This window comes from Rhinopithecus roxellana, chromosome 13, assembly GCF_007565055.1.
Source record: "Rhinopithecus roxellana isolate Shanxi Qingling chromosome 13, ASM756505v1, whole genome shotgun sequence".
Taxonomy (NCBI): domain Eukaryota; kingdom Metazoa; phylum Chordata; class Mammalia; order Primates; family Cercopithecidae; genus Rhinopithecus; species Rhinopithecus roxellana.
The window spans coordinates 12,962,280-12,989,386 of record NC_044561.1 but is presented as its reverse complement, the minus strand read 5'-3'; the positions used below and the strand labels follow the sequence as shown (position 1 = coordinate 12,989,386).

At 50.5% G+C, this 27,107-nt stretch overlaps 1 protein-coding gene across 1 annotated transcript; it reads right to left on the bottom strand.

The window, feature by feature from the left end:
* Nucleotides 1-6,218: 6,218 nt before the first annotated feature.
* FOXRED2 (FAD dependent oxidoreductase domain containing 2) lies at nt 6,219-26,775 on the bottom strand. Its single transcript, XM_010389172.2, has 9 exons — nt 26,650-26,775; nt 25,618-26,145; nt 24,233-24,484; nt 23,817-24,086; nt 20,893-21,059; nt 16,680-16,845; nt 14,628-14,869; nt 12,306-12,476; nt 6,219-8,222 (listed from the first exon to the last, which is right to left on the bottom strand). Exons 2-9 carry the CDS (start codon nt 26,142-26,144, stop codon nt 7,963-7,965), a joined length of 2,055 nt encoding a protein of 684 aa, XP_010387474.2. The 5' UTR covers nt 26,145; nt 26,650-26,775; the 3' UTR covers nt 6,219-7,962.
* Between the last annotated feature and the right edge of the window lie 332 nt (nt 26,776-27,107).

Genomic DNA, 27,107 nt, shown 5'->3' with positions numbered 1-27,107 from the left:
CATTTTCCTTCTGAATTCTCTTTAGCATCTATTTTTATTAGTTTTTAGGCCAAAGAAAGCCAAACACCATTTTGTATTTGACAATGCTTACTGTATGATTTTATACCAGATAAGCTACATTTCACCTTTATATTAGTGTGCTATTAATGTTAAACTCAATTTTAATAAAACCTTGTAGACACAGTTATCCAATTTTATTTTATTTTTATTATTATTTTTTGAGACGGAGTCTCACTCTGTCACCCAGGCTGGAGTGCAGTGGTGAGATCTCAGCTCACTGCAGCCTCTGCCTCCCAGGTTCAAGTGACTCTCCTGCCTCAGCCTCCCGAGTAGCTGGGACTACAGGTGCGTACCACCACACCTGGCTAATTTTTTTGTATTGTTAGTAGAGATGGGGTTTCACTATGTTGGCCAGGCTGGTCTCAAACTCCTGACCTCATGATCTGTCCGCCTCAGCCTCTCAAAGTGCTGGAATTACAGGCTTGAGCCACCGTGCCCGGCCAATTTTAATGTCTGACTATAACGTAAGTTTTTTTTTTTTTTTTTTTTTTTTTTTGAGACGAAGTTTCACTCTTGTTGCCCAGGCTGGAGTGCAATGGCATGATCTTGGCTCATTGCAACCTCTGCCTCCCAGGTTCAAGTGATTCTCCTGCCTCAGCCTCCTGAGTAGCTGGGATTACAGGCATGCGCCACCACACCCAGCTAATTTTTGTATTTTTAGTAGAGACGGGGTTTCTCCATATTGGTCAGGCTGGTCTCAAACTCCCGACCTCAGGTGATCCACTGCTCGCCTCAGCCTCCCAAAGTGCTGGGATTACAGGCGTGAGCCACCATACCCGGCCAAGGTAAGTTTTTTTTTTTTGAGACGGAGTCTCGCTCTGTCGCCCAGGCTGGAGTGCAGTGGCCGGATCTCAGCTCACTGCAAGCTCCGCCTCCCGGGTTCCCGCCATTCTCCTGCCTCAGCCTCCCGAGTAGCTGGGACTACAGACGCCTGCCACCTCGCCCGGCTAGTTTTTTGTATTTTTTAGTAGAGAGGGGGGTTTCACCGTGTTAGCCAGGATGGTCTTGATCTCCTGACCTCGTGATCCGCCCGTCTCGGCCTCCCAAAGTGCTGGGATTACAGGCTTGAGCCACCGTTCCTGGCCCGAGGTAAGATTTTTATAGACTCTTTTTAACCCTTTATCATTTTTGTTAAAGAGCAGGTTAGTGCCTTAAGAAAAACCTGTTTTGGGCCGGGCGCGGTGGCTCAAGCCTGTAATCCCAGCACTTTGGGAGGCCGAGACGGGCGGATCACGAGGTCAGGAGATCGAGACTATCCTGGCTAACACGGTGAAACCCCGTCTCTACTAAAAAAATACAAAAAACTAGCCGGGCGAGGTGTTGGGCGCCTGTAGTCCCAGCTACTTGGGAGGCTGAGGCAGGAGAATGGCGGGAACCCGGGAGGCGGAGCTTGCAGTGAGCTGAGATCTGGCCACTGCAATCCAGCCCGGGCGACAGAGCGAGACTCCGTCGCAAAAAAAAAAAAAAAAAAAAAAAAAAAAAGAAAAACCTGTTTTGCTTTTATTTTGATGTCCAGTTTACAGAAAAACTGGATGGTACCAGAAAAACTGGGGTACCAGTACCCCAGTAAAGTGGAACTGGAGAGTACCCCTTTAACTTTAGCCATATGTCTACACATGGAATTTCTTTTACAATTAACATTTCAAAACTTGCTTAAACCTTCAAAACATTTTTTTAACCTTTTAATGTACGTAAAAATCCACATTCTTATGCCTCCTTATAATTCTTTTACCAAAAGTATATTTTGCTTTTCTTACACACTTTGCACATAAACTGTTTCTTCAGTAGTTTTACATTCAGGAGGCCTAATTACTTTTAAATTATACATTTTTTGCATACATTTCCTTTTACAACATTTTTCACGACTTTTACAGACAATCTTTGACATGCCTTAACTTTCTGACTTGTAAACATCCCTTTCTTTAAACAACCAGTTCATTTACTTTAGGACAAGAATTTACCATATGAAATTCTTTTTACTTTAGGACAAAAATTTGCCATATGAGATTCTTTTTTACTTTAGGACAAGAATTTACCATGAGATTCTTTTCACATAATTCTCCTTTTTTTAATGTCAAAAATGACAACTGTTATTTTTCAAAGTGAACTTCCTTCACGTCTGGGGACTAGACTGCCTAAGGCCACAAGATTAGAAGTTAGGAGAATACATGTTACACTGTTAACTTTTTTTTTTTTTTTTTTTTTTTTTTTTTTTTTTTTTTTTTGAGGCGGAGTCTCGCTCTGTCGCCCGGACTGGAGTGCAGTGGCCGGATCTCAGCTCACTGCAAGCTCCGCCTCCCGGGTTCACGCCATTCTCCTGCCTCAGCCTCCCGAGTAGCTGGGACTACAGGCGCCCGCCACCTCGCCCGGCTAGTTTTTGTATTTTTAGTAGAGACGGGGTTTCACTGTGTTAGCCAGGATGGTCTCGATCTCCTGACCTCGTGATCCGCCCGTCTCGGCCTCCCAAAGTGCTGGGATTACAGGCTTGAGCCACCGCGCCCGGCCTACACTGTTAACTTTAAGCAAACTTTGCTTTTGTTGAAAACCTTATGAGTTTGGGATTTTAATTATGTGCCAGATGTAGAGCCTAGGACCTAGACAGAAGTGCAGATAAGGTCTGGCTTATTCCAGCATTTAACTCCATGTGTCCTAGGTTTTCCCTAGCTGCAAAGTGGGCTAGTGGTACAGCTAAGAAATGGTAGCCTGTTTGGATATCTGATTAATAGCTCTAAGGTCTTGCACTAACCAGTATGACCTGTCTGGCTTCTTTACAGGCAGTATTGGAGTGTTATAGGGAGACATACAGGGTTTAACATGTTCATCGTGGAGAAGACCTTCAATTATCAATTATAGGTTTTAAATACTCTGGCCTTCAAAGGAATAGGATACATTGCCTTCTTTACTACTTCCCCAGCGGTTTTTAATTTAACATGAAACCGAGGAATCTGTAACTTTCCTCGGTTCTCCTCTTTTGACCATACGTTGGGATGAATGAGTTCTTTGTCTGTGGTGGTGAGCAAGTTTAAGGAGGGGAGGAATTTTCCCTGATTAATATAGAGGCCTATGCCAAATTTTAGCATTAAATCTCTCTAATAGGTTTGTTCCTGCTTCTGGGATAAACAGAAATTTAATATTAGCTGATTTGCTTTTATATATGACTTTTGTTCTTTTTCCCGTTTGGGACATTCTCTTTTGAAGTGACTTACTTTTAATTTGAAATATTTGTTTTGTCCTCTTTCTCTCCCTTTGCCTCTCCCTCTCTGCCTCTTTCTCTCTCTCTGACTCCTTCTTTGCCTCTTTCTCTCTGCCTATTTCTCTTTGATGCTGACTCCCTCTTTGCCTTTCTCTCTGCCTCTCTGACTCTTTCTCTGACTCCCCCTTTACCTCGCTCTTTTTGCCTCTGTTCTGTCAGTCTTTTTCTCTCCTCTAAGTTTTTTTCCTCTACCTTTGAGTCTCCTGGCTTTACTCTTTCATACCCTTTATATTGCCTGGAGAGTAGGGGTCTAGGTTTTTATAGGTTCTGGCCCCCTGGGTACTTTGTTGTATGGTGGACAGCAGAATTTTTACCTTCTGCTTTTGTTTTTCTTCATTTTTTCTTATATATAGTTTTTGGGCTTCTCTTAGAAGCTCGTCTATAGGTTTATCTTTCTAGTTCTCCATCTTTTGTAATTTCTTGTTAATATCTGGCCAACTGTTAGTGACAAAATGAAGTTTTAACATTCACTGCCCAAGAGGATTCTCAAGACCTAGACTAGTGTATTTTCTCATTTGTTCCTTTAATCTGTCTAAAAATCCTATAGGCCCTTCATCTTTCCCTTGTTGTATATCAAATGTTCGGGTAAGATTCTGAGTTCAGGGTACTGATTCTCCAATCCCCTTTATCATCAATTCCCTAAAGTCCTGCATATTTGCTCAGTGGGCTGTGTTGCTATTGTCCCACTGGGGGTCTTGGGTGGGAATTTTTTGATCTGTTGTAGGAATGTTTTGGCCAGGAGGGTGTTCATGTTCCTAGGCTCCCATAGCAGCTCTATGGATCATGCCTCTTTCTTCCCCTGAGAAGAGGGGGAAAGCGAAGTTCTGAGTATCTTTTTTTACATTGCTCTATCTTGCGTTGAAGTCCTTTTAGGGAAAGGTGCTTAGGCTGGTAGTGAGTGGGCTCTTGGGATGATTCTCAAGAGGCAGGATTATAAGAAAGGGGACAACAGGGATAGGAGAAGGGTCTGGGACAGCAGCTGCTTTTTTTTGTTTTTGGTCCTTTCATTATCCTTCTAATATTTTAACATTAGGCCTAGGGGATTATTAGGGGGAATATTATTGTTGCTAGCTTTCTCCTTTTTATCTCTTACCTTACTTGGGGCATTTCCCATCTTGGGTCCTGGTTAGGCTCAGTCGCTCCTATTGGAGATGTCTCACCTATCCTTTAGCTCCACCTGCTGGAGGCTCCTTGCATTCATGCACCCTTTCAACCCCCAGAATATCCTGACCACCAAGGAAATACTTTGTCGCCCCTGCGATGTTTCTTACCTTGGTCTGTGCAGAGAGTTATTTGGTCACTGTGATATGTGAGGATCCTTTCCCCCAGGAAAGAACCAGCCGGTTTCTTTCCACATTGCTGACAGTATAGGTTTATTCGTCACACCGGTGGGTCTTGATTCCTTACCCCTGTGACCACGGCAACAAGGCAGCGGGGCATGCCTCCTCATGGGAGAGGTCTAGACCCTCCTCAGAGGAGAATGGGAATACCAAACAAGACCCCAAAATTGTTAGAAATAAATTTTCGTTGCCACAAAAGAAACAGCACTCAAATTTTCTCAGCAAGGCAATTTTACTTCTATAGAAGGGTGCATCTCGTGGATGGTGCAATGGCGAGAGCACACCTGGACGAGGGAGGGGAATGGGTTCTTATCCCTGATGCAGGTAGCCCCTACTGCTGTGTTGTTCCCCTACTGGCTAGGGTTGGACCACACAATCTAAGCTAATTCCTATTGGCTATTTCAAAGAGAGCAGGGGTATGAGCCGGAGCGGTGGGCTGAGCAGTTTTGACGGGAAAGACAGTTCCGGACCAGGTGACTAAAGGTGACTCAGGTCAGAGCAGGTGACAGAGGCTAGGAGGGGGTTGTTTACGGAAACTAGGGGCAAGGAGACATAAAGAATGAGGAAATTAAAATGAAGAACAAAGAACAGGGGAGCTGAACACACTGATACATTGGTTCTTTGGAGAGGATCTCAGAACTCATTGTATTTAACAATTTACAGGCTAAAACCTTTGAAGAGGAATTTATTATATCCTACATTATCATGGGGCAAATAATTTGTCCCTGACAGAATAAGGCTACTGGAGTCCTCTTCCTGTAATTCTGAGAACTGGAGGGAACTGTGTCTGCAGACAGTGGGGCCAGGTGGTTAAGTCTGAACTGGGCCAGGCATGGTGGCTCACACCTGTAATCCCAACACTTTGGGAGGCTGAGACAGGTGGATCACCTGAGGTCAGGAGTTTGAGACCAGCCTAGCCAACGTGGTGAAACTGTGTCTCTACTAAAAATACAAAAATGACCTGGGTGTGGTGGCAGGTGCTTGTAATCCCAACTACTCAGGAGGTTGAGGCAGGAGAATCGTTGGGACTCGGGAGGCAGAAGCTGCAGTGAGCCAAGATCATGCCATTGCACTCCAGCCTGGCTGACAAGAGCAAAACTCCATTGCAAAAAAAAAAAAAAAAAAAAAAAAAGAAGGCTGGGCGCGGTGGCTCAAGCCTGTAATCCCAGCACTTTGGGAGGCCGAGACGGGCAGATCACGAGGTCAGGAGATCGAGACCATCCTGGCTAACACGGTGAAACCCTGTCTCTACTAAAAAAAATTCAAAAAATTAGCCGGGCGAGGTGGCGGGCGCCTGTAGTCCCAGCTACTCGGGAGGCTGAGGCGAGAGAATGGCGTAAACCCGGGAGGCGGAGCTTGCAGTGAGCTGAGATCCGGCCACCGCAGTTCAGCCTGGGCGACAGAGCGAGACTCCGTCTCAAAAAAAAAAAAAAAGAAAAAGAAAAAAGAAAAAGTCTGGACCTAGCCAAGAGGGGAAGAGGACATCCCCATGAAAGAGCTTTGGATCCGGAAAGCCTGGGTTCTTGGAATTTTTTTTCACTTTTGTTGTAGCATACTTTATTTTCATTTTTTTGAGATGGGGTATGGGGGCTTCACTGCAGGCCTTGCTTTGTCACCTCGGCTGGAGTGCTGTGGCTCAGTCTCTGCTCACTGCAACCTCCGCCTCCCAGGTTCAAGCGATTCTCCTGCCTCAGCTTCCCAAGTAGCTGGGATTATAGGCATGCACCACCATGCCCAGCTAATTTTTTTTATCTTTAGTAGAGACCAGGTTTTGCTATGTTGGCAAGGTTGGCCTTGAATTCCTGAGCTCAGATGATTGGCCCGCTTCAGCCTCCCAAAGTGCTGGGATTACAGGTGTGAGCAACTGCACCCAGTGCATGCTTTATTTTAATTTAATTATTTTTTGAGACGGAGTTTCCCTCTTGTTACCCAGGCTGGAGTGCAATGGCGCTATCTTGGCTCACCACAACCTCTGCCTCCCGGGTTTAAGTGATTCTCCTGCCTCAGCCTCTCAAGTAGCTGGGATTATAGACATGTGCTACCACGCCTGGCTAATTTTGTATTTTTAGTAGAGATGGGGTTTCTCCATGTTGGTCAGGCTGGTCTCAAACTCCTGACCTTAGGTGATCTGCCTGCCTGGGCCTCCCAAAGTGCTGGGATTGTCCTTGGAATTCTGAGTGGATACATGAAGAGCTAGTAAGAACTAGTGAAAAAGCAATCACCTATGATCCTGGGCTTTGAAAAATCACTGTGATTATAGTATGCCCTTATAAATGAGACTAAGATGCCCGACGGGAGAGTGCAGACTGCTGGTGAGGAAGGACAATGAAGCAGAGACTAGGAACCAAATTCATCATCATTATCACATAAAGGCATTAGGAAATGTCACCTTACACATGGTGAGCACATATGGGTGCCCACCACAGAGACAGCAGGATATGTTTTACAAAACTTGACCAGGCAAGTTAGAAGCGAGGCGTGGTTCAGGATGGCAGAGGGCAGGGAGTAGGGTGGGGGAGAAGAGCCAGTTGGAAGATGAGTCAGGCGGTGCAACTGGGGAGAACAGCTCTGAATCCTGCTGCTCAAGGAGAAAGTTGCTGAGATAAGATGGCTTTCAGGGAGCTGTCCTATTGCTGCTGGAGAGCAGCCTGCTGGGCCTACGATGATAAGCAAGGCTGACCCTCTTGGGCTCCGTAGCTAAGTTCAAATACTGCTGAAAATGGGGCGGAGTTGAGGCAGTGTGTGGCAAGTGACACAGACGGGGACTCGCAGTGGGGGTCCCTGGGAATTACTTGACATCTCTCAGCTTGTGTCTTCAGCAGTCGTCTGGGGCAACAATCGTAACTGCCCGTTATGGTTGTTGAGGATATGAGAGTTTTTGTTTTAAAGCGCTTGCCACAAACCCTTAAGATGCAGATGGGTTTCCCCTGTGAAGCGCTCCACAGGCGGGACGCAGGCCCATCTAAGGAGGGGCCTGGAAGGAAGAGGAGCACTTGAGAGGGGGCAGAACCAGGCTGGCCTGGGGCTCAGCGATCGCTCCACTGCAGAGAAGCTGGGCTGAGGAAGGCAGCTCACACCTGGCGGAGGATGCCCTTCTTGTGCCCCCAGACAGGAGGGAGGAGACCACCATATCCCCGACTTGCAGCCCTCACGTGCCGTCTGGTGGCTTTGGTGCAGTCACTGCCATGATCTGAATGGTCTTTGGCAATCGCGCACCGGTGGGAGCGTGAGGTTGCGGGGAAAGAGGAACTGACCATGGGCCTGGGTGGGGAGACCTGGCCACTGTGCCCACAGCCTAGGAAGGGACAGTCAGAGTTCCTCTTTGTTGCTATCGAGGGACTGAGCCAGGGGCCCTGGAGCCAGGGGGGCACCTAGTAGCTCTTGGTCGCCAGGCTGCTGGCTGCTGTCCTCCAGGTCCCTGCCCGTGGGGGCATCGTCCCGTAGGAGCCTGCTCTCCACTCTGTGCTGCCAAAGGCTCTCGGTACTCATGAGTCCCTGCATCCTCAGGTACCCCTGCTGGCAAAAGGGTGGCAGCTTCTGGCGCGTGAGGGCGAACAGGAAGCAGGACTCTACATAAAAGCAAAATGAAGAGAATGAGCCAGGCTGGGACGTGTGGGGAGGGGTGCAGGAAGGGGAGCTGCCAATGCCAGGTATGGGGGCTTCACTGCAGGTCTCGCCTGGTATCTTCCATCCCTTGAAACTGGGAGCTGACCTTTCTGGGCATCTCACATCCAACTTGAGTAGGTCATGAATCATGACTCTCCATGAGGCTCCAGGGCAGGGGGCTGCCTTGACACTCTGGAAGAACAAGGCTCCAAAATGAAAGTAAACCACAGCAATGCCTCAGCTCCCAGAGATCAGGGCTGAGCCTGGGGCTCTGCAGGCGGCCACACTGGGGTTGGGGCTCCGACCCTCATGAACAGACCCTGGACCTGGTGCAGCTGGGAACTCAGTGGTCAGTCCCGCTGTGAAATCAGATCTGCCTGCAAAGACACATTCCTTCCACATCTGAGTTGCAAATACCACGTGCAAAGTTCTGAGCTAAACAGTGTGGGGGATAGAAAGATAAATGGGTATATCCTCACCTGTCCCACAACAGAAAGCTGGTGCATGCATCAAATTTGGCCAATCATAAGATAGCTGTGGATACTTATCATGTAGAAATATGAAGAAACGGCCAGGCGTGGTGGTTCACGCCTTAATCCCAGAACTTTGGGAGGCCGAGGTGGGTGGATCACCTGAGGTTAGGACTTTGAGACCAGCCTGGCCAACACAATGAGAAAGAAACCCCATCTCCAATAAAAATACAAAAATTAGCCAGGCGTGGTGATGAACGCCTGTCGTCCCAGCTACTCGGGAGGCTGAGGCAAGAGAATCGCTTGAATCCAGGAGGCAGAGGTTGCAGTGAGCCGAGATCATGCCACTGCATTCCAGCCTGGGTGACAGAGACTCTGTCTCAAAACAAAAAAAGAAAGAAAAAAAAAGAAATATGAAGAAATAACCAAAAGAAGCCGCGCGGAGGGAGAAGCTACTAAAAGCAACAACCACTAGGGCTGGGAGTTCCTTGTGGGAATGAGAATGAAGGTAGGGAATAGGGAAGGTGGGTGATATAGTTTGGGTCTGTGTCCCCACCCAAATCTCATGTTGAAATAGAATCTCTAATGTTGGAGGTGGGGCTGTTGGGAGGTGACTGCATCATGGGAACGGTTTCTTTCTTTTTTTTTTTTCTTAAGGCAGAGTCTCCCTCAGTGACATGATCCCAGCTCACTGCAACCTCTGCCTTCTGGGTTCAAGTGACTCTCCTGCCTCAGTCTCCCCAGTAGCTGGGACTACAGGTGCCCGCCACCACACCCAGCTAATTTTTTTGTTTTTTAAATAGAGACTGTTGGCCTGGCTCGTCTCGAACTCCTGACCTCAAGTGATCTGCCTGTCTCGGCCTCCCAAAGCGCTGGGATTACAGGCGTGATCCAGCATCCAGAAATAGATGCTGCCATGCGTCCTATACAGCCTGCAGAACTGTGAGCCGATTAAACCTGTTTCTTTGTAAGTTACACAGTCTCAGGTATTTCTTTACAGCAATGTGAGAACAGACTAATACAGTGAGAAAAAGTCTTTTAGCCAAGTACTTATAAGACTTTAAACAAACAGAAAAGCTGACGCAGATATGGGCTCAGACTTCTGAGGGCGTCAGAGACAAGAAGGGCAGACGGAGAGTCAGGAATGGGCTGGAGTCCTTCTGTAACTCTGAGTGAGCCTTCTCGCCTGAGCCCCTCTATCTCAAGTGAAAAATGAGCACAGTACAAAGGACGTCGTGAGGCCTCCATGGGTGACCAGGCTGAAAGGTGCTCCAGAAATACGACTTCCTGTTTATTTCTGACTCTTAGCATGGAGGCCCCTGGCTGGCCAGGCCATGGCAATCCTCTCCAAGCAGGGAAGACAGCAGATGCACGAGAGGACAGCGGGAAGACTGGGAGGGCAGCAAGGTGGCCGTTTGGCAGGCACCACCTTCTGACGACATCATCCCCTCTGCAGGGGCTCAGCAGAATCTGGGGCCAGCACCAGCAGCTGCACATCAGCTACAGAACGGAGGGACAGCTGCCACCATGCCAGCCGGCCTTCTGCTGCGGGTATTCTCTCCAGTCCAAGGCAGCAGCACACGGTGGCCTGTACAGTTAAACAGTGTCTAGAAAGTGGGAGACAGGAGGCTAAAGGGCCTGGGATGATGCATCGGTGGAACCCACAACTCGGGATTGGAATTCACTCCCTCACACACCCTGGCATTTTTGTTGTTTGTTGTTGTTTTTGAGAGGGAGTCTCGCTCTGTTGCCCAGGCTGGAGTGCAGTGGCATGATCTCGGCTCACTGCAACATCCGCCTTCCGGGTTCAAGCGGTTCTCCCGCCTCAGCCGCCCAAGTAGCGGGGATTACAGGCGCCCGCCACCACCCCCAGCTAATTTTTATACTTTTAGTAGAAATGGGGTTTCACCATGTTGGCCAGGGCTGGTCTCGAACTCCTGACCTCAGGTGATTCACCCACCTCGGTCTCCCAAAGTGTGAGCCTCCCAGGCGTGAGCCACTGCACCTGGCCTAAAAGTGCATTTTTTGAGAAGGTGTGCATTTGCTTCTGTGATTTCTACAGCTCAATGATCTCATGAAGTTGGGTCCCAAATTTACACAAGTGGGGCCTACTGGTTGGATATTTTCAGAGATTTTCTCTCCCACTCTATCTAGGGCCAAAACCATGCGTCTCATCTATCTCCTCCCTCGGAGGGTTTTGGCTCCCAGCTTCCCTACTGAGATCCAAGCTTTATTTGCGTATCTCTAAACAGGCCTCCCACCCTGCTCCAGCTCTGTCTTCCACCCCAAGGGGTGGTCCATTAAAACCCAGACTCTGGGCTCTTGACGACTGGCAGGGGTCCAGCTCAGCAGGTTTAGTGCTTTTTACAGGTCCGGCCTCTGGGAAGTGCCCTTATTTCCCTGCCAGTTCTTTATGTATACACAGATCTCTCTTTTTTTTTTAAAACAGAAATCACTACTAGCCCCTGCTAACCTTTTTTTTTTTTTTTTGAGACAGGGTCTCGCTGTATTGCCCAGGCTGGAGTGCAGTGGTGTGATCTCGGCTCACTGTAAGCTCTGCCTCCTGGGTTCACACCATTCTCCTGCCTCAGCCTCCCAAGCAGCTGGGACTACAGGCGGCAGCCATAATGCCCGGCCAGTTTTTTTGCATTTTTAGTAGAGATGGGGTTTCACCGTGTCAACCAGGATGGTCTCAATCTCCTGACCTCGTGATCTGCCCACCTCGGCCTCCCAAAGTGCTGGGATTACTGGTGTGAGCCACTGTGCCCAGCCCCCTTTTTATTTTTTTTGAGACGGAGTTTTGCCTTTGTCACCTAGGCTGGAACACAGTGGTGGATCGTGGCTCACTGCCACCTCCGCCTCCCGGGTTCAAGCAATTCTCCTGCCTCAGCCTCCCGAGTAGCTGGGGCTACAGGCGCGCTACCATGCCTGGCTAATTTTTGTACTTTTAGTAGAGATGCGGTTTCACCATGTTGGTCAGGCTGGTCTTGAACTCCTGACCTTGTGATCCACCTACCTCGGCCTCCCAAAGTGCTAGGATTACAGGTGCGAGCCATGGTGCCTTGCCCTGTTAATTCTTTTGAAAAGACATATTATCGGCTGGGAGTGGTGGCTCACGCTTGTAATCCTAACACTTTGGGAGGCTGAAGCAGGCTGATCACGAGGTCAGGAGTTCGAGATCAGCCTGGTCAACATGGTGAAACCCTGTCTTTACTAAAAAATACAAAACTTAGTCGGGCATGGTGGCATGCGCCTGTAGTCCCAGCTTCTCAGGAGGCTGAGGCAGGAGAATTGCTTGAACCCGGGAGGCGGAGGTTGCAGTGAGCTGAGATTGCGCCACTACACTCCAGCCTGGGCAACAGAGTGAGACTCCGTCTCAAAAAAAAAAAGAAAAAAGAAGATATATTATCCAGTATTTTTAGGTGTATTGTAATTTAGCCCACGGCATTGTCAGGAATGGTAGTCTGGGGTTTGGATTTCCAGATATGGGTCCTGAAACTCCACGGGGCTTGGGTCTCTGCGACCTTTCTTCAACCTCGAGCTTAGACCCTTTGTCCTTCTGGGAGCTTAAATTACCTGCATAGAAGCTTCGCAAATCGGTGTCCAAACAGTTCTCCAGGAAGCGCCTCAGAGGTAGGATGTGCCCGATCGGGGCGGTCCAGTCTGTTAAGAAGTCTTCCACGATGTGGTGGATGGCCGTGGGCCGAGGCAGGGGCCAGTGTGCAGGGCGGAACCTCACCTCCTGTTCTGTGGGGAGGAGAGAGGGGCCATGTCAGAGCCACCAGGCTGGGCTTCCCCTCCTCGGGCCGACACAGCACGGATCCCACACAGCCGAAACACTTCCCGCACTCGCTTGTGCTCGGCTTTCCCGACAGCCTCCCAGGCTGGGCTGCGGTCAGCCTGTTCAAGAGCCACCTGCAGATATTTGAAAGGCTGCCATGAGGAAGAGGAACTAGGCTTTTCCCTTGTGGTTTCAGAAGGCAGTGCTGAAACTAGTAACTTCAGGCTGGCGTTTCTCTAACACTCACATGGACTGAGATCTATTGTGTTGCTTTATTTTTATTTTTTATTATTATTTGAGACAGAATCTCACTCTATTGCCCAGGCTGTAGTGCAGTGGCACAATTTAGGCTCACTGCAACCTCCACCTCCTGGGTTCAAGCGATTCTTGTTCCTCAATCTCCAGAGAAGCTGGGATTACAGGCACCCGCCACCACACCCAGCTAATATTTTACATTTTTAGTAGAGATGGGGTTCTAGTCTCTACCATGTTGGCCAGGCTGGTCTCAAACTCCTGACCTCAGGTGACCCAGCTGCCTCAGCCTCCCAGAGTGCGGGGATTACAGGCGTGAGCCACTGCGCCTGGCTGTGGCTGCTTTCAAACTGGCCTTTCTGTGAGAAGACTCAGAGGCGAGGGGTCTCAGCACCCATCTAGTTCAGCTTCCTGCTGGTGCGGACTCCCTTCTGTGGTGTCCCAGTCAGATGGCCATCGAGTCATGACTTGGCCATCACTATTCTGGGAAACCTGAATTTGGAGGTGACCAATTTCCCCACTGAACAGCTTTAACTTTTTTTTTTTGAGACAGAGTCTCGCTCTGTCACCCAGGCTGGAGTGCAGTGGCACAATCTTGGCTCACTGCAGCCTCTGCCTCCTGGATTCAAGCGATTCTCCTGCCTCAGCCTCCCTAGTAGCTGGGAGTACAGATGCCCGCCATCACGCCCGACTAATTTTTGTATTTTTATTAGAGACGGGGTTTCACCATGTTGGCCAGGATGGTCTCAACTTCCTGACCTCGTGATCTGCCCACCTCAGCTTCCCAAAGTGCTGGGATTACAGGTGTGAGCGACTGTGACCAGCCTTTTTTTTTTTTTTTTTTTTTTTTTTTTTTTTTTTTTTTAACAAAGAGTCTTGCTCTGTAGCCCAGGCTGGAGTGCAGTGGTGTAATCTTGGCTCACTGCAACCTCCGCCTCCTGGATCCTGGTTCAAGCAATTCTCCTTCCTCAGCCTCCTGAATAGCTGGGATTACAGGCATGGGCCACCATGCCCAGCTAATTTTTGTATTTTTTTCACGTTTTTAGAGATGGGGTTTTACCATTTTGGCCAGGCTGGTCTTGAACTCCTGACCTTGTAATCCGCTTGCTTTGGCCTCTCCAAGTGCTGAGATTACAGGTGTGAGCCACTGTGCCCAGCCTCTTAGTGCTTCCTTATACTGACCACAGACCTGCACCCCTGTCGCTGCTACCTGCTGACACGACTTCTGCCTTTGGGAACAACCCGTTTAAACCACCCTCTTCCACCTGACTGCCCTTTAAGCTCTGAAGCAGGGGGTGCGTTCCCGAGGTTGTTCATTTATCAGTAGCTACTCTGTGCCTGCACCGGGCTGGCATTCTGTGTACGCTGTTAGAGTTAACCTCATGGAACCCTATAAGAAAGGTACTGTTGTAATCCCCATTTTACAGAGGGGAGGTTGAGGCTCAGAGAGGTTAAGTAATGGTCCAAGGTCACACAGTAACAAAAGGACAGGCCCAGGGATTTTGCCCAGTTTCTCTGTACCATGTTAACCAGCTCCGGTTCCCTCACTCTTCAGACCCCTCCTACCCCACCATGGTCAGCCTCCTCTGGAGACCTGCAGCAGGGCCGTGTCCCTCTTACTACACAGTGGCTGGCAGACAGCACGACACTCCTCACGTGTCCTGTGCCGGTCACAGTATGTGTCAGAATCTGGAAGCACCGTTTATCGTTCTTGGACCTTCTGCCCAAGTGGTCTCTAGGCGGAGTCCCACAGCCATCCCCCGGTCAGCTGAGCGTGTGTGTGAAGGTTTCAGGGTGGGTGGCAACCCTGCAGAGGGTGAGGTCTGAGGAGCCCACAGGTTGGGGGAGGGCAGAGACCTGCTCACCGGTGGGGAGGTATCTGTAGTAGTAGATGACAGGATGGAGGAAGTTAGACTGCCAGGCGTCTTCCGTGTGCCCCACAGACCGGTCATCAAAGAAGACGTCCTTGTCGGGGCCAGAGAAATTTCTGCCATATTCCATGTTAATGACGAAGAGCCCGTGCCTCGCCTTCCTCCCTGTGAGTGTCTCCAGTTGGGCCAGCATCTGTATGGGGAACTCCTCCAGGTACTCAAAGGCCATGGCATTCCTGGGAGAACGGCAACACGGGGGAGGCCCTCAGTGCTGTGGCAGAGGTGAGGGGTGAGGCACAGGGGTGAGCATGCATGTGTGCATGTGTATCTCCCCTCTAAGGAGCGTCAGTCAAGCAGTGCACCCCTCACTTAACATTACTGTTTCAGCTGAGCTCTCACACACATGTGGGGTAGAGTCCAGAAAATTCCATGTAACCTGAATGGGATATCTGGGGAAAGAGTGTCCCAGGCAGAGAGAACAGTCAGGAAAAAGCCCTGAGGAGTATGTGAGCACTTTGTGTTCAAGGAACAGAAGAGGCCGACGTGGCTGAGGGGAGTGAACAAGGGGCAGGGGCAGGAGAGGGGATCAGAGTCCTGAGAGGTCAGGTCAAGGAGGGCTGTGCCTCCCATGACGAGACATGAGGGGTCGTCTGGCCTGAGAAGTGATGCTGTTGGTCGCTGGGGAGGACTAAGCAAAGCTAGGATCAGCGTGCCTCAGGTTTCTAAGGACCACTCTGGTTACTGTGCTGGGAACAGACCCCAGGCCAAGTGGGGCGGCTGTCATATAGGTGCAGGCGGTAGAGCCTGGTGATCGGGACCGAGGTGGTGGTGGTAGAGCAGGTGAGAGCTGGCTGGGTTCCAGACATCATCTGAAGGGAGAGGTAACAAGACTTGCCAATTGTTTGCATGTCGGGTGTCATTCGAGACAGGGGTGCTGGGCACGCTGACTCATGCCTGTAATCCCAGCACTTTCGGAGGCCAAGGTGGGTAGATCACCCGAGGTCAGGAGTTTCAGACCAGCCTAGCCAACATGGTGAAACCCAGTCTCTACTAAAAATACAAAATTAGCTGCGTGTGGTGGCATGTGCCTGTAATCCCAGTTACTCAGGAGGCTGAGAGACATGAGAATTGCTTGAACCTGGGAGGTGGAGGCTGCAGTGAGCCAAGATCACACCACTGCATTCCAGCCTGGGCAAGACACAGAGAGACTCTGAGTCAAAAAAAAAAAAAAAAAAAAAAAAAAAAAAAATTAGCCGGGCATGGTGGCGGGTGCCTGTAATCCCAGCTACTTGGGAGGCTGAGGTAGGAGAATGGCTTGAACCCAGGAGGTGGAGATTGCAGTGAGCCGAGATCATGTCACTGCACTCCAGCCTGGGTGACAGAGCAAGACTCTGCCTCAAGAAAAAAGACAGGGGCAGGGGCGTGGAGGGTGACGCGAGGGTTTTGTGCAGAGTACAGCTGTGCTACCTGCATGTCCCTGAACCTGGTATGCTATAGCATATCCTTCCTTTGGATCGGGCTGTTCCCTCTGACTGAAGGTTGTTCCCTTGCTTCTCACTGCCACCTGTCTCCCCTTGCCCCTCACCCCTCTGTGCCCTGAACTGGTTCCTTCTCAGGGACTGTCCATCCTCTATGATCTGCTGCTTATTTCTAAATTGACTCTGATGACGGTGGCTGGCAAGGCCCTGGCCTGAGGGAGCTCTGAGATCCACGCAGCTGCCTCTGACTACTGCTCAGCCACGTGATGCCAAACACTTTCCACAAGTGACCTTTACTCTTTCCCTTCTTGCTGCAAGGTAGGCACAATTTCCCCATTTTGCAGATGAGGAAGAAGGGCTCAGAGAGGCTCACTAATGTGCCCATGGCCACTCATAGGACTGTCTGTAGAGTTGATAGCACTGTTTTTCCCCAGAACAGACATGTTCCCCCCAGCAGCCTTCATCTTAGGAAAGAACTGGGTACCCCGCACCTGGAATAGGAAGAGAAGCGCTATGCAGTATGTGGGGAAAGCTGGGCCAAGGGGAATGGGGGGGGCGGGCTACTCACTCTTTCAACAGGATGACGTCGGCCAGCACACCGAACATCTGGTAGAGCCCAGAAGCCTCATTCACGCGCCGCACGATGGAGCTGGTCAGCTGTGTGATGGGGAGCTCAGTGGCAGGCCAGGCGACGCTGTGGTGGCGGTGCTCCAGGAGCCGGTGAACAGCACGCACTGGAACAGCCAGAGGAAGGAAGGGCATGCTGCACTTACGATTTTATCTCTGGTCACTGGGAGGGATGCCCAGGCCTCATCAGTGTGTATGAGAATGCCATACACACTGGTCTGCATGGCCCAGAGCAAATGTGTACGTGGTGAACACGTGAGGGGAGGAGATGGCAGCTGCCTTTAAAGCTGGGTCAGCAGGTATGTTCTGGAAAGGACCAGACAATCCATATTCTCTGCTTTGTGGGTCATATAATACTCAGTGATGCTGCTCAATTCTACCCCTAGTATAGAAGCAGCCAAGACAACAGGCAAAGGAGTGAGCACAGCTGGATTTGGTCTCTAGGCCTGAGTCTATCTGCCCTTGCTTCAGGCCATCTGTACGTGGGAGTCCCACCCACCCTACCTCACATAAGGAACATCAAGTCTGACACAGAGCCTTCCCCAGAAACCTTCCCCCGTCACAGCTCTGTTTCCATCAGAGATGCGCCTATGGAAATCTTTGATTTCACCCTCTCTTTCATAGCCTAAATCCATCTGTTTCTAAGTTCTTTTTTAAAATATTTTTTATTTTATTTTATTTTTATTTTTTTATTTTTTATGTTTTTGAGCCGGAGTCTCGCTCTGTCACCCAGGCTGGAGTGCAGTGGCGTGATCTCAGCTCACTGCAAGCTCTGCCTCCCAGGTTTACGCCATTCTCCTGCCTCAGCCTCCTGAGTAGCTGGCACTACAGGCGCCCACCACCTTGCCCGGCTCTTTTTGTTTTTTTTTTTTTTAGTAGAGACAGGGTTTCACCGTGTTAGCCAGGATGGTCTCGATCTCCTGACCTCGTGATCCGCTCGTCTCGGCCTCCCAAACTGCTGGGATTACAGGCTTGAGCCACCGCGCCCAGCCATATATATATATATATATATATATTTTAAGACAGGGTCTTGCTCTGTTGCCCAGGCTGGAGTGCAGTGGCATGATCTCGGCTCACTGCAACCTCTGCCTCCCAGATTCCAGGAGGAACCGACTCCCAGAGTTGAGTCCAATCCTTTGCCCCCGTACTGTAAGACCCCTCTGCAGTGGTCCCTACACCTATTATTGTAGTCTTCTAACCTGGAATAAAGTCCACCTTACTGTCTTCATTTTTATTATTATTTTTGAGACAGAGTCTCAATCTGTCGCCCAGGTTGGAGCACAGTGGCGCGATCTTGGCTCACTGCAACCTCCGCTTCCTGGATTGAAGTGATTCTCCTGCCTCAGCCTCCCAAGTAGTAGGGATTACAGGTGTATGCCACCAAGCCTGGCTAATTTGTGTATTTTTAGTAGAGATGGGGTTTCACCATGTTGGTCAGGCTGGTCTCGAACTCCTGACCTAAGCTGATCTGCTGGCCTCAGCCCCCCAAAATGCTGGGATTATAGGCATGAGCCACCACATCCGGCCTGCCTTACTGTCTTTAAAAAGAAAAAAGAAATATAAACGTTGAATGTCTTTGAGTGGCAGAATATAAAGATTACTCCCCCTAGTTCCCTATATTTTCACATTTTTGATGCTCAGGCTAGGCGTGGTGGCTCATGCCTATAATCCCAACACTCTGGGAGGCTGAGGTAGGTGGATTGCTTGAGCTTGGGAGTTTGAGACCAGCCTGGGCAACATGGCAAAACCTTGTCTTTACCACACAAAAATAAAAACAACAAAATTAGCTGGGTGTGGTGGTGCATGCCTGAAGTCCCAGCCACTCAGAAGGCTGAGGTGGGAGGATAGCCGGAGTCTGGGAAGTCGAGGCTGCAGTGAGTTGAGACAGCGCCATTGTACGTCAGCCTGGGAAAAAGGACAAGACACTGTCTCAAAGAATACTACTACTACTAACTTTTTAAAGCTCAGCTGTAAGATTTTGACTCCATTCTTTCAAACAGACTCACCTAACTGAATACTGTATGCCTCACTGAGTGAATTTCAACCAATACCCTGTCCTTCTCAGAAGGTTAACCACAGGAAAGGGAATATCTAATTTTTATTTATTTATTTATTTTTGAGATGGAGTTGCACTTCTTGCCCAGGCCGGAGTGCAATGGTGTGGGCTTGGCTCACTGCAACCTCCACCTCCAAGGTTCAAGTGATTCTCCTGCCTCAGCCTCCCGAGCAGTTAGGATTATAGGTGCCCGCCACCACGCCCGGCTAATTTTCTATTTTAATTAGAGATGGGATTTCACCATATTGGCCAGGTTGGTGGCAAACTCCTGCCCTCAGGTGATCCGCCCACCTCAGTCTACCAAAGTGCTGGGATGACAGACGTGACCCACCGCGCCTGGCCACATCTAACATTTGAGACTCCTCTCCACAGAGAGGGCACCGGTTTGCTTTCTATGAAAGAAGAGAAGAGCTTTGTAGAAAGTGTCTTTCAAGAAAGCGCCTGGGCCTTGGGAGTTTAATTCCCATGATGGTGAGAAAATCACGAAAACTCTTGAGCCTCAGAGTTTCACACTCTGAGGAAAATGGAGATTTCACACCGACCTTTTGGGGTGCTGGCAGCCCTGCCAGGGTCGTGTGTTCAGTGCTCAACCCACTGAAGTCACCCAACATGTGTGAATTCATTTCTCTCACTTCCTTTTATTTCCCATTTATTCCTAAAATCACAAATATCAATTTTTGGTTGGGGATTATTTTAGTGCAATAAATAGAATTCTGTTTTTAAAATATATTTTAGTATTTTCTTTGTAAACATTCTCAAGTTAGCAGAAAATTTATACCCTTGGTACTGAGAGTTTTGAAAAAGAACTGATATAATCCAATTGCAATTTTTTTTTTTTTTGAGACGGAGTTTTGCTCTTGTTGCCCAGGCTGGAGTGCAATGGTGTGATCTCAATTCACTATAACCTCCGCCTCCCAGGTTCAAGCAATTCTCCTGCCTCAGCCTCCCGAGTAGCTGGTATTACAGGCATGCGCCACCACACTCGGCTAATTTTGTATTTTTAGTATAGACGAAGTTTCTCCATGTTGGTCAGGTTGGTCTCAAACGCCCAACCTCAGGTGATCTTTCTGCCTCGGCTTCCCAAAGTGCTGGGATTACAGGTGTTAGCCACTGCGTCTGGCCCCGATTGCAATTTTTATTGAAATGTGTCACTACCCAAATTGTCTATATGGGCATGGAGCTTCATAGCTGCTTGGTGGCCAGGTATTGCCTTATTTAGCCCTCACGATGGACCCACGATGGTGGAGAGTTCACCTCATTTCCACCTGTAACGTTAGGATGTCCATCAGGGGCTTGGAAGTTTCACCTCTAGGACCGCCCAGCTGGGGAGGAACCAGGTTCACATTCTTCAAGCTCAGCGTTCCTGCCAACACATGATACTTAACCTGTCTGGGGCTTTATGCACATAACATAGCACTTCCAGATGTATCTACTTTTATGCTTGATTTTAATGTTTTTTGAGACAGGGTCTGACTCTGTCACCCAGGCTGGTGTGCAGTGGTGTGATCTTGGCTCACTGCAACCTCGACCTCCCGGGTTCAAGCAATTCTCATATCCCAGCCTCCTGAGTAGCTGGGACTATAGGCATACATCACCACACCTGGCTAATTTTTGTATTTTTAGTAGAGACAGGGTTTTGCCATGTTGCCCAGGCTGGTCTTGAACTCCTGGCCTGAAACAATCCACCTGCCTCGGCCTCCCAAAGTGCTAAGATTACAGGCGTGAGCCACCACACCTGGCCTACGCTTGGTTTTATTTTATTTTTGAGACCGGATCTTGCTCTGTCGCCCAGGCTGGAGTGCAGTGGCATCATCACGGCTCACTGCAACCTTGACTTCCTGGACTCAAGGGATCCTCCTGCCTCAGCCTCCCAAATAGCTAGGACTACAGGCGTGGACTTTTACACTTTATCTGATACTTCCCTAGATGTGTCTTCAGAACACAAAAACCTGCTGTCACTTCCCCAAGATGATTTATGACAATGAGCTACTGACAAGCAATCCCCTAATGCTTCTGGACATAGGAGTAGATTTATAAGCCCTGGGATGCTGAGAGTGGTTCTGTCTGGGGACAGTTCTGCCTTCTCAGTTGGGCTCACCTGTATATCGGAATCCGTGGATGAAGCCCCCAGCAGATTTCCGGTAGTCCACCGAGTGGCTGGCGGTACCCAGGATAAACAGACCCCGGCTTCCTTTGGATTCGTAGCTAGCTCGAATTAGAGGGTACTTCTTGCCGAATGCATTTCCCGAGTTAAGTCGGAGAGACCTGCCAGTGGAAAGGGCTGCTGATGAAAATAGCTGCTATGTGGGAGGCACTTATTTACTTATTTAGTTTTGAGATGGAGTTTCGCTCTTGTCGCCCAGGCTGGAGTACAATGGCGTGATCTTGGCTCACTGTAACCTCTGCCTCCTGGTTCAAACTATTCTCCTGCCTCAGCCTCCCGAGTAGCTGGGATTGTAGGTTCCTGCCACTGTACCCAGCTAATTTTTGTATTTTTAGTAGAGACAAGGTTTCACCACGTTAGCCAGGCTGGTCTCGATGTCCTGACCTTAGGTGATCCGTCTGCCTCGGCCTCCCAGTGCTGGGATGATAGGTGTGAGCCACCGCACCCAGCCAGGAGGCACTTATTACAGTGGCACTTATTACTGGCACTGAGTACCTTACTTTTCTCGTCTCATTTAAACCTCACCATGACCCTAGCAGATGGGTATTATCATCTCCACTTAAAGAGATGAAGTCGGCCGTGCGAGGTGGCTCACTCCTGTAATCCCAGCACTTTGGGAGGCCGAGGTGGGTGGATCACAAGGTCAGGAGTTCGAGACCAGCCTGGCCAACATGGTGAAACCCCCACCTTTATGAAAAAAATACACAAAGAGTTAGCTGGGGGTGGTGGTGCATGGCTGTAATCCCAGCTACTTGGGAGGCTGAGGAGGGAGAATCACTTGAACCTGGGAGGCAGAGGTTGCAGTGAGCCAAGATTATGCCATTGCACTCCAGCCTGGGCAATAGAGTGAGACTATCTCAAAAAAAACAAAAAAACAAAAAAACAAAAAAAAAACAACAAAGTCAGGCCAGGTGCAGTGGCTCAGGTCTGTAATCCTAGCATTTTGGGAGGCCAATGGAAAGGGGGGTCTGGACAGGCACAACAGCTTCTCCTTTGTCTTTCTGCACCCTGGTCAGAAGGCAAATGAAAGACTGGATATTGCTTTGATACCAAACCTCCCGAGGTGGTTGGCAGCAATGTTTAAAGTCTAGGCTTCATAAAACAGCCCTTGAAGATACAATGATAAATAACTTTAGCAACTAACATTTTATTGAGCACATGATATATGCCAATATATCATGATTTATTTTATTTTAAGAGATCCCTATTTTATCCTGATTTATTTTAAGAGATCCCTATCTCTTATGTCTCATTATGTTGCCCAGGTTGGAGTGCAGCTGCTATTCACAGGCGCGATCATAGCACACTGCAACCTTGACCTTCTGGGCTCCAGTGATCCTCCTGCCTCAGCCTCCCGAGTAGCTAGGTACTCATCATTGCACCTAGCTCCCAGCACTTTCTTTCCTTTCTTTCTCTCTCCCCCCTCTCTCCTTCTTTCTCTCCTCTCGTTTTTTTTTTTTTTTTTTTTTTTGAGACAGAGATCTCACACTGTCGCCTGGGCTGGAGCGCACAATGGCGCAATCTTGGCTCACTGCAACCTCCGCCTCCAAGGTTCAGGCGATTCTCCTGCCTCAGCCTCCTGAGTAGCTGGGATTACAGGCACGTGCCACCATGCCCGGCTAATTTTTTGTATTTTTGGCAGAGACGGGGTTTCACTATGTTGGTCAGGCTGGTCTTGGACTCCTGACCTCATGATCTCCCCACCTCGGCCTCCCAAAGTGCTGGGATTACAGGCGTGAGCCACTGTGCCTGCCTGTCTCTTTTTTTGTTTGAGACAGGGTCTCACTCTGTTGCCCAGGCTGGAATGCAGAGGCATGATCTTAGCTCACCACAGCCTCGACCTCCTGGGCTCAAGCAGTCCTCCCACCTCAGCCTCCTGAGTAGCTGGGACCACAGGCATGTGTCAACACACCTAGCTAATTTTTGTATTTTTTGTAGAGATGGGGTTTCACCATGTTGCCCAGGTGAGTCCTGAACTCCTGAACTGAAGTAATACGCTCGCCTTGGCCTCCCAAACTGCTGGGATTACAGGTGTGAGACCATGAGCCACCGTGCCTGGCATCTGTGCACATTCTTCTTATTTTGAGATGGAGTCTCGCTCTGTCGCCCAGGCTGGAGTGCAGTGGCGTGATCTCGGCTCACTGCAACTTCCGCTTCCCAGGTTCCAGCGATTCTCCCACCTCAGCCTCCCAAGTAGCTGGGATTACAGGCACCCACCACCAGGCTTGGTTAATTTTTTTATATTTTTAGTACAGACGGGGGTTTCACCATGTTGGCCAGGCTGGTCTCGAACTCCTAACCTCAAGTGATCTGCCTGTCTCAGCCTCCCTAAGTGCTGGGATTATAGGTGTGAGCCACTGCACCCAGTCTCCAAACATATTCTTATGTTAATCCTCGCAATAACTATATGAGAAAGAAACTTTGAATCCCATTTTAGAGATGAGGATACGGGGCCACAGCCTGGTTAAAGAACTTTCAACGAGGTCACAGATTTGGCAAACTGAGAATCTTAAGACAATTCCTGCACCTGTGCTCTCAGCCACTACGCTACACTGCCTTCCAGCAAATTCCCCTCTGTATTCTCTCTGAGCCCGCCTTTCCATCTCACAGGTGGAGGCTCCCAATGTCGATGAAGATCTGCTGGTACTGCTCCAGGACCAAGGGCCTCAGGGCCACCTGGGACCCTCAACGGTCAGAGAGCTCATGTCATGGAGGGAAACTAGGCAGCACTCACATCCATTCTTAGGGTGCTGTCCTGAGAGCTCTGTCGCCAGCCTACTGAACAGCCACTGTGTTCCCCTAGGGAGGTGTCAGGAGGGTTTGCTAGGAGAGCCCACCTCCTCCCGCATGGAACTCACTTATTGAAAATGGAGAAGTCAAAGTTCCAGCCCAGGCAGCGGATGACCCGGTCATAGGGCACGCGCATGGCAAAGTTGTCATTGTCGTCCTGGGGGAGGGTGATGGCGTCGGTACTCTGGTTGGTGCTGGCTTCTTCCAGGAAGAATTTCAAGGTGACATGGAACTTGCCTTTGCTATCCTTCAGGATGGCCAGATCCCTCAGGTCAGACTCGAGCAGCCCATCCAGGGACTTCAGCTGGTAGGTATCCAGCAGGCCATTGTTGATGGCTCTGGGCCCACAGAGAATGCAGGGAGAGAAACTCAGAGGAAAGCTGGGCAGTGCAGCTGGGGTCAGGAAGGGCAGGGGAGGGTTGGGGAGGCTCTTTCCACACTCTGGGCTCCCAGCACAGAACACACACGCAGGGATGTGGCCTACCTGAGGTCTCCAACGTAGTGGGTGGCCCAGGACAGACGGACCCGGGAGCGGCTGAGCATGTGGATAAAGTTTGTGACACCCAAGATGTTCTCTGCCGTCTCAAAGGCTGAGTTCCCACGGCCCAGGATCAGCACATTCTGGCCTATAAAGTCCTCAGGGTCTATGGACACAGACTCGTAACCCTCCACATTTTCGGAGCCAGGGAAGTCAACCTGGTTGGGGACTGATAAACCAGTGGCTACAAGGAGGACGCTGCAGGCAGGGACAAAGGAAAGATGGCTTAGTCTCTTAGCTATAAGATCACTAAGTGAAAACCACTCCCTGGACCCACCCACCCACCTGCCTCACTCCAACCACTGGCCCCTAAAAGAAAATAGGACATTCATTCATTCATTTGTTAATTCATTCATTTGTTTACGCCCTCACCCCAGTGCACTTGAGAGGCTCTGCCCTTGCCTCTCCCTGAGCTCACAATATTTTCCCTAGCACTGTACTGGGGGTTAATTTTGCCCTGTGAGAGAGGAGAAGATGACATTATGAGAAATGGAGAATTCACCTAACGGTACACACAATAGTCAGACCAGGTATCACCCTTGGTGATGAAAGGAAACCTGATGTTCTACTTTCCCCTTTCTGAGTCCTCTGACGGATGCATCTATCTACTGAGAAGTAATTCTGTACCAGGCCCTGTACTAAGTGTGTCTGTGCACCATCTTACTGACTCCTCCAAGCAACCTGGAGGTGGTACATGGCCTGCTTTACAGGTGAGGAGGCACAGGCTCTTCAGGTCTGTGGCCTAAAAGCTCCTAAAGGCAGCAGAGCCAGAGTCTAAACACATATAGGTCTGATTTCAAAGTCCTGCTCCTTCCATTGGTAAGGATCGCCATCCAGGGGAGGGCAGCTGGGGACTTAGATCCTGCCGGCCTGCAGAAGAATGCTTTGATCACACGGTGATTTCAAAAATAGAATCGAAGGCTGGGTGCAGTGGCTCATACCTGTAATACCCGCATTTGGGGAGGCTGAGGTGGGTGGATCTCCTGAGGTCAGGAGTTCAAGACCAGCCTGGACAACATTGTGAAACCTCATCTCCACCAAAAATATAAAAAATTAGCCAGTTGTGGTGGTGCGTGCCTGTAGTCCCAGCTATCGGGGAGACTGAGGCAGGAGAATCGTTTGAACCAGGGAGGCGGAGATTGCAGTGAGCCGAGCTCGTGCCGCTCTGCACTCCAGCCTGGGCGACAGAGTGAGACTCCGTTTCAAAAAAAAAAAAAAAAGCGAAGTACCCATTTTCTTCCATTCCTCCCACACCTACTGGCCAATCAAGGTGTGTGGTTCGTGTGGGGAAGGTCCTAGCTTCTGCAGGTGAGCTCAGGCACAGGCCTTACCTGCACTGGTGCACCTGGCCCTTCTGGTCGGTTAGGATGAAGTAGTGGCCATTCCAGGCCCGTCGGTCCTTGTCCAGAGTGACGTGGGCGATGGTGGTGTTGTACTGGATACGGAGCCCCAGTGTGTCCGCGAAGTCACCCAGGTAGCGCACCATGTCGTGGGCGTCGGGGAAGTAGGCACGTGAGTAGTGTCTGAAGAGCAGCCGGGGGTCGTGGCTGAGCAGAGAGTTCCAGTCGTGGCGGAGGTTGAACTCGGCGTTAGCCTTGCCAGTGTACCGCTTGTTGATGCTGATGAGCTTGCGGTGCCGCGGGTAGCGCGTGAAGAAGCTGCCGGGCCGCGGGGCGCGCTCGAACACTTCATAGTCGCGTCCAGCGTGCTGCAGGAAGTAGGCCATCTGCAGGCCCGCGGGCCCAGCGCCCAGCACGCAGTAGTCCCGGCGCAGGGGTACCGACAGCGCTGGGTGCAGGGCGATGGCCAGGAGCAGCCCCGGGGGGCCCCACAGCGGGGCCACAGCGGAGAGGCCCATCCTGCAGCAGACCAGAGGGGTAAGGCCTCGCACTCGGCCGGGCGGCCGGGAGACACGAGGCCCAGAAAGAGGCGGGGCTTGCGGGAACTCTCACTGCAATCTGGGTCAGGGCCAGGCCCAGAAGCCACGGTCCTCACAGGAGCTCATTTGCCCAGACTCCACCGTTTCAAGCTGAGACCTGGGGCTCCCCGGAATCCCAAGCCCCTCCATCTTAATCTCATTCAGGATCTCCTTCCTCAGGGGCACCGGCTCCCCGCTTATAATTGTAGAAACCTCCGCCCTGGGGAAGGAGAGGGTGCTCCCCAGTTTTCCCCTAATTTGAGGGTGCCTAATACTCCTTTGAACCACCCTTCATGTTGGACCTTCCAGAGGTGCACTTCGCCTTGGCCCCTCTCCAATGCCCGGGCTGGAGTCTGAACGGGGTGTGGCCTGCGTGCGCCCCGCCTCCTGCCAGGCTCCGCGCGCCCCAGGCTGTTCGGCCACGTGACACGGATGCCCCGCACACCTGCTGCCCGCCAGCTTGCGCTTCAGGAGCTGCCAGGTCCCCACGCCCGCAGCTCCGGCCTCCCCGCCTCCGACCGACCCCCTAGAAGCACGCGAACCTCCCGGCCGCTCCGACTGCAGCCCGCGGTCTAATGAGGCCGCGCTTGGCTCGCTTGCTCCGTTGCGGCCCCGCCCCTCGCGCCCGGACCAATGGCAGGGGGCGGGGTCACGTGCGCGGCGCGCTGCAAGCCGGGACAAGTTGGCGGGCTGCCGGCACCCGGCCCGGTGCGCGGGAGAGGCGGGCCCGTCCTGCGTGCGCTGCTCCGGGGACCGGCAGAGGGTCCTGGGGCGGGCGCGCACCGATTAGGGTGGAAGGTCTAGAGATCCGGGATGGGGAACTGGGTCCTTCTTTTTAAAATGTGCCTGTCTACACGGAGGGAGGGGAGCACGTGATTTTTGGAGCTAATCCTACCTCTCATA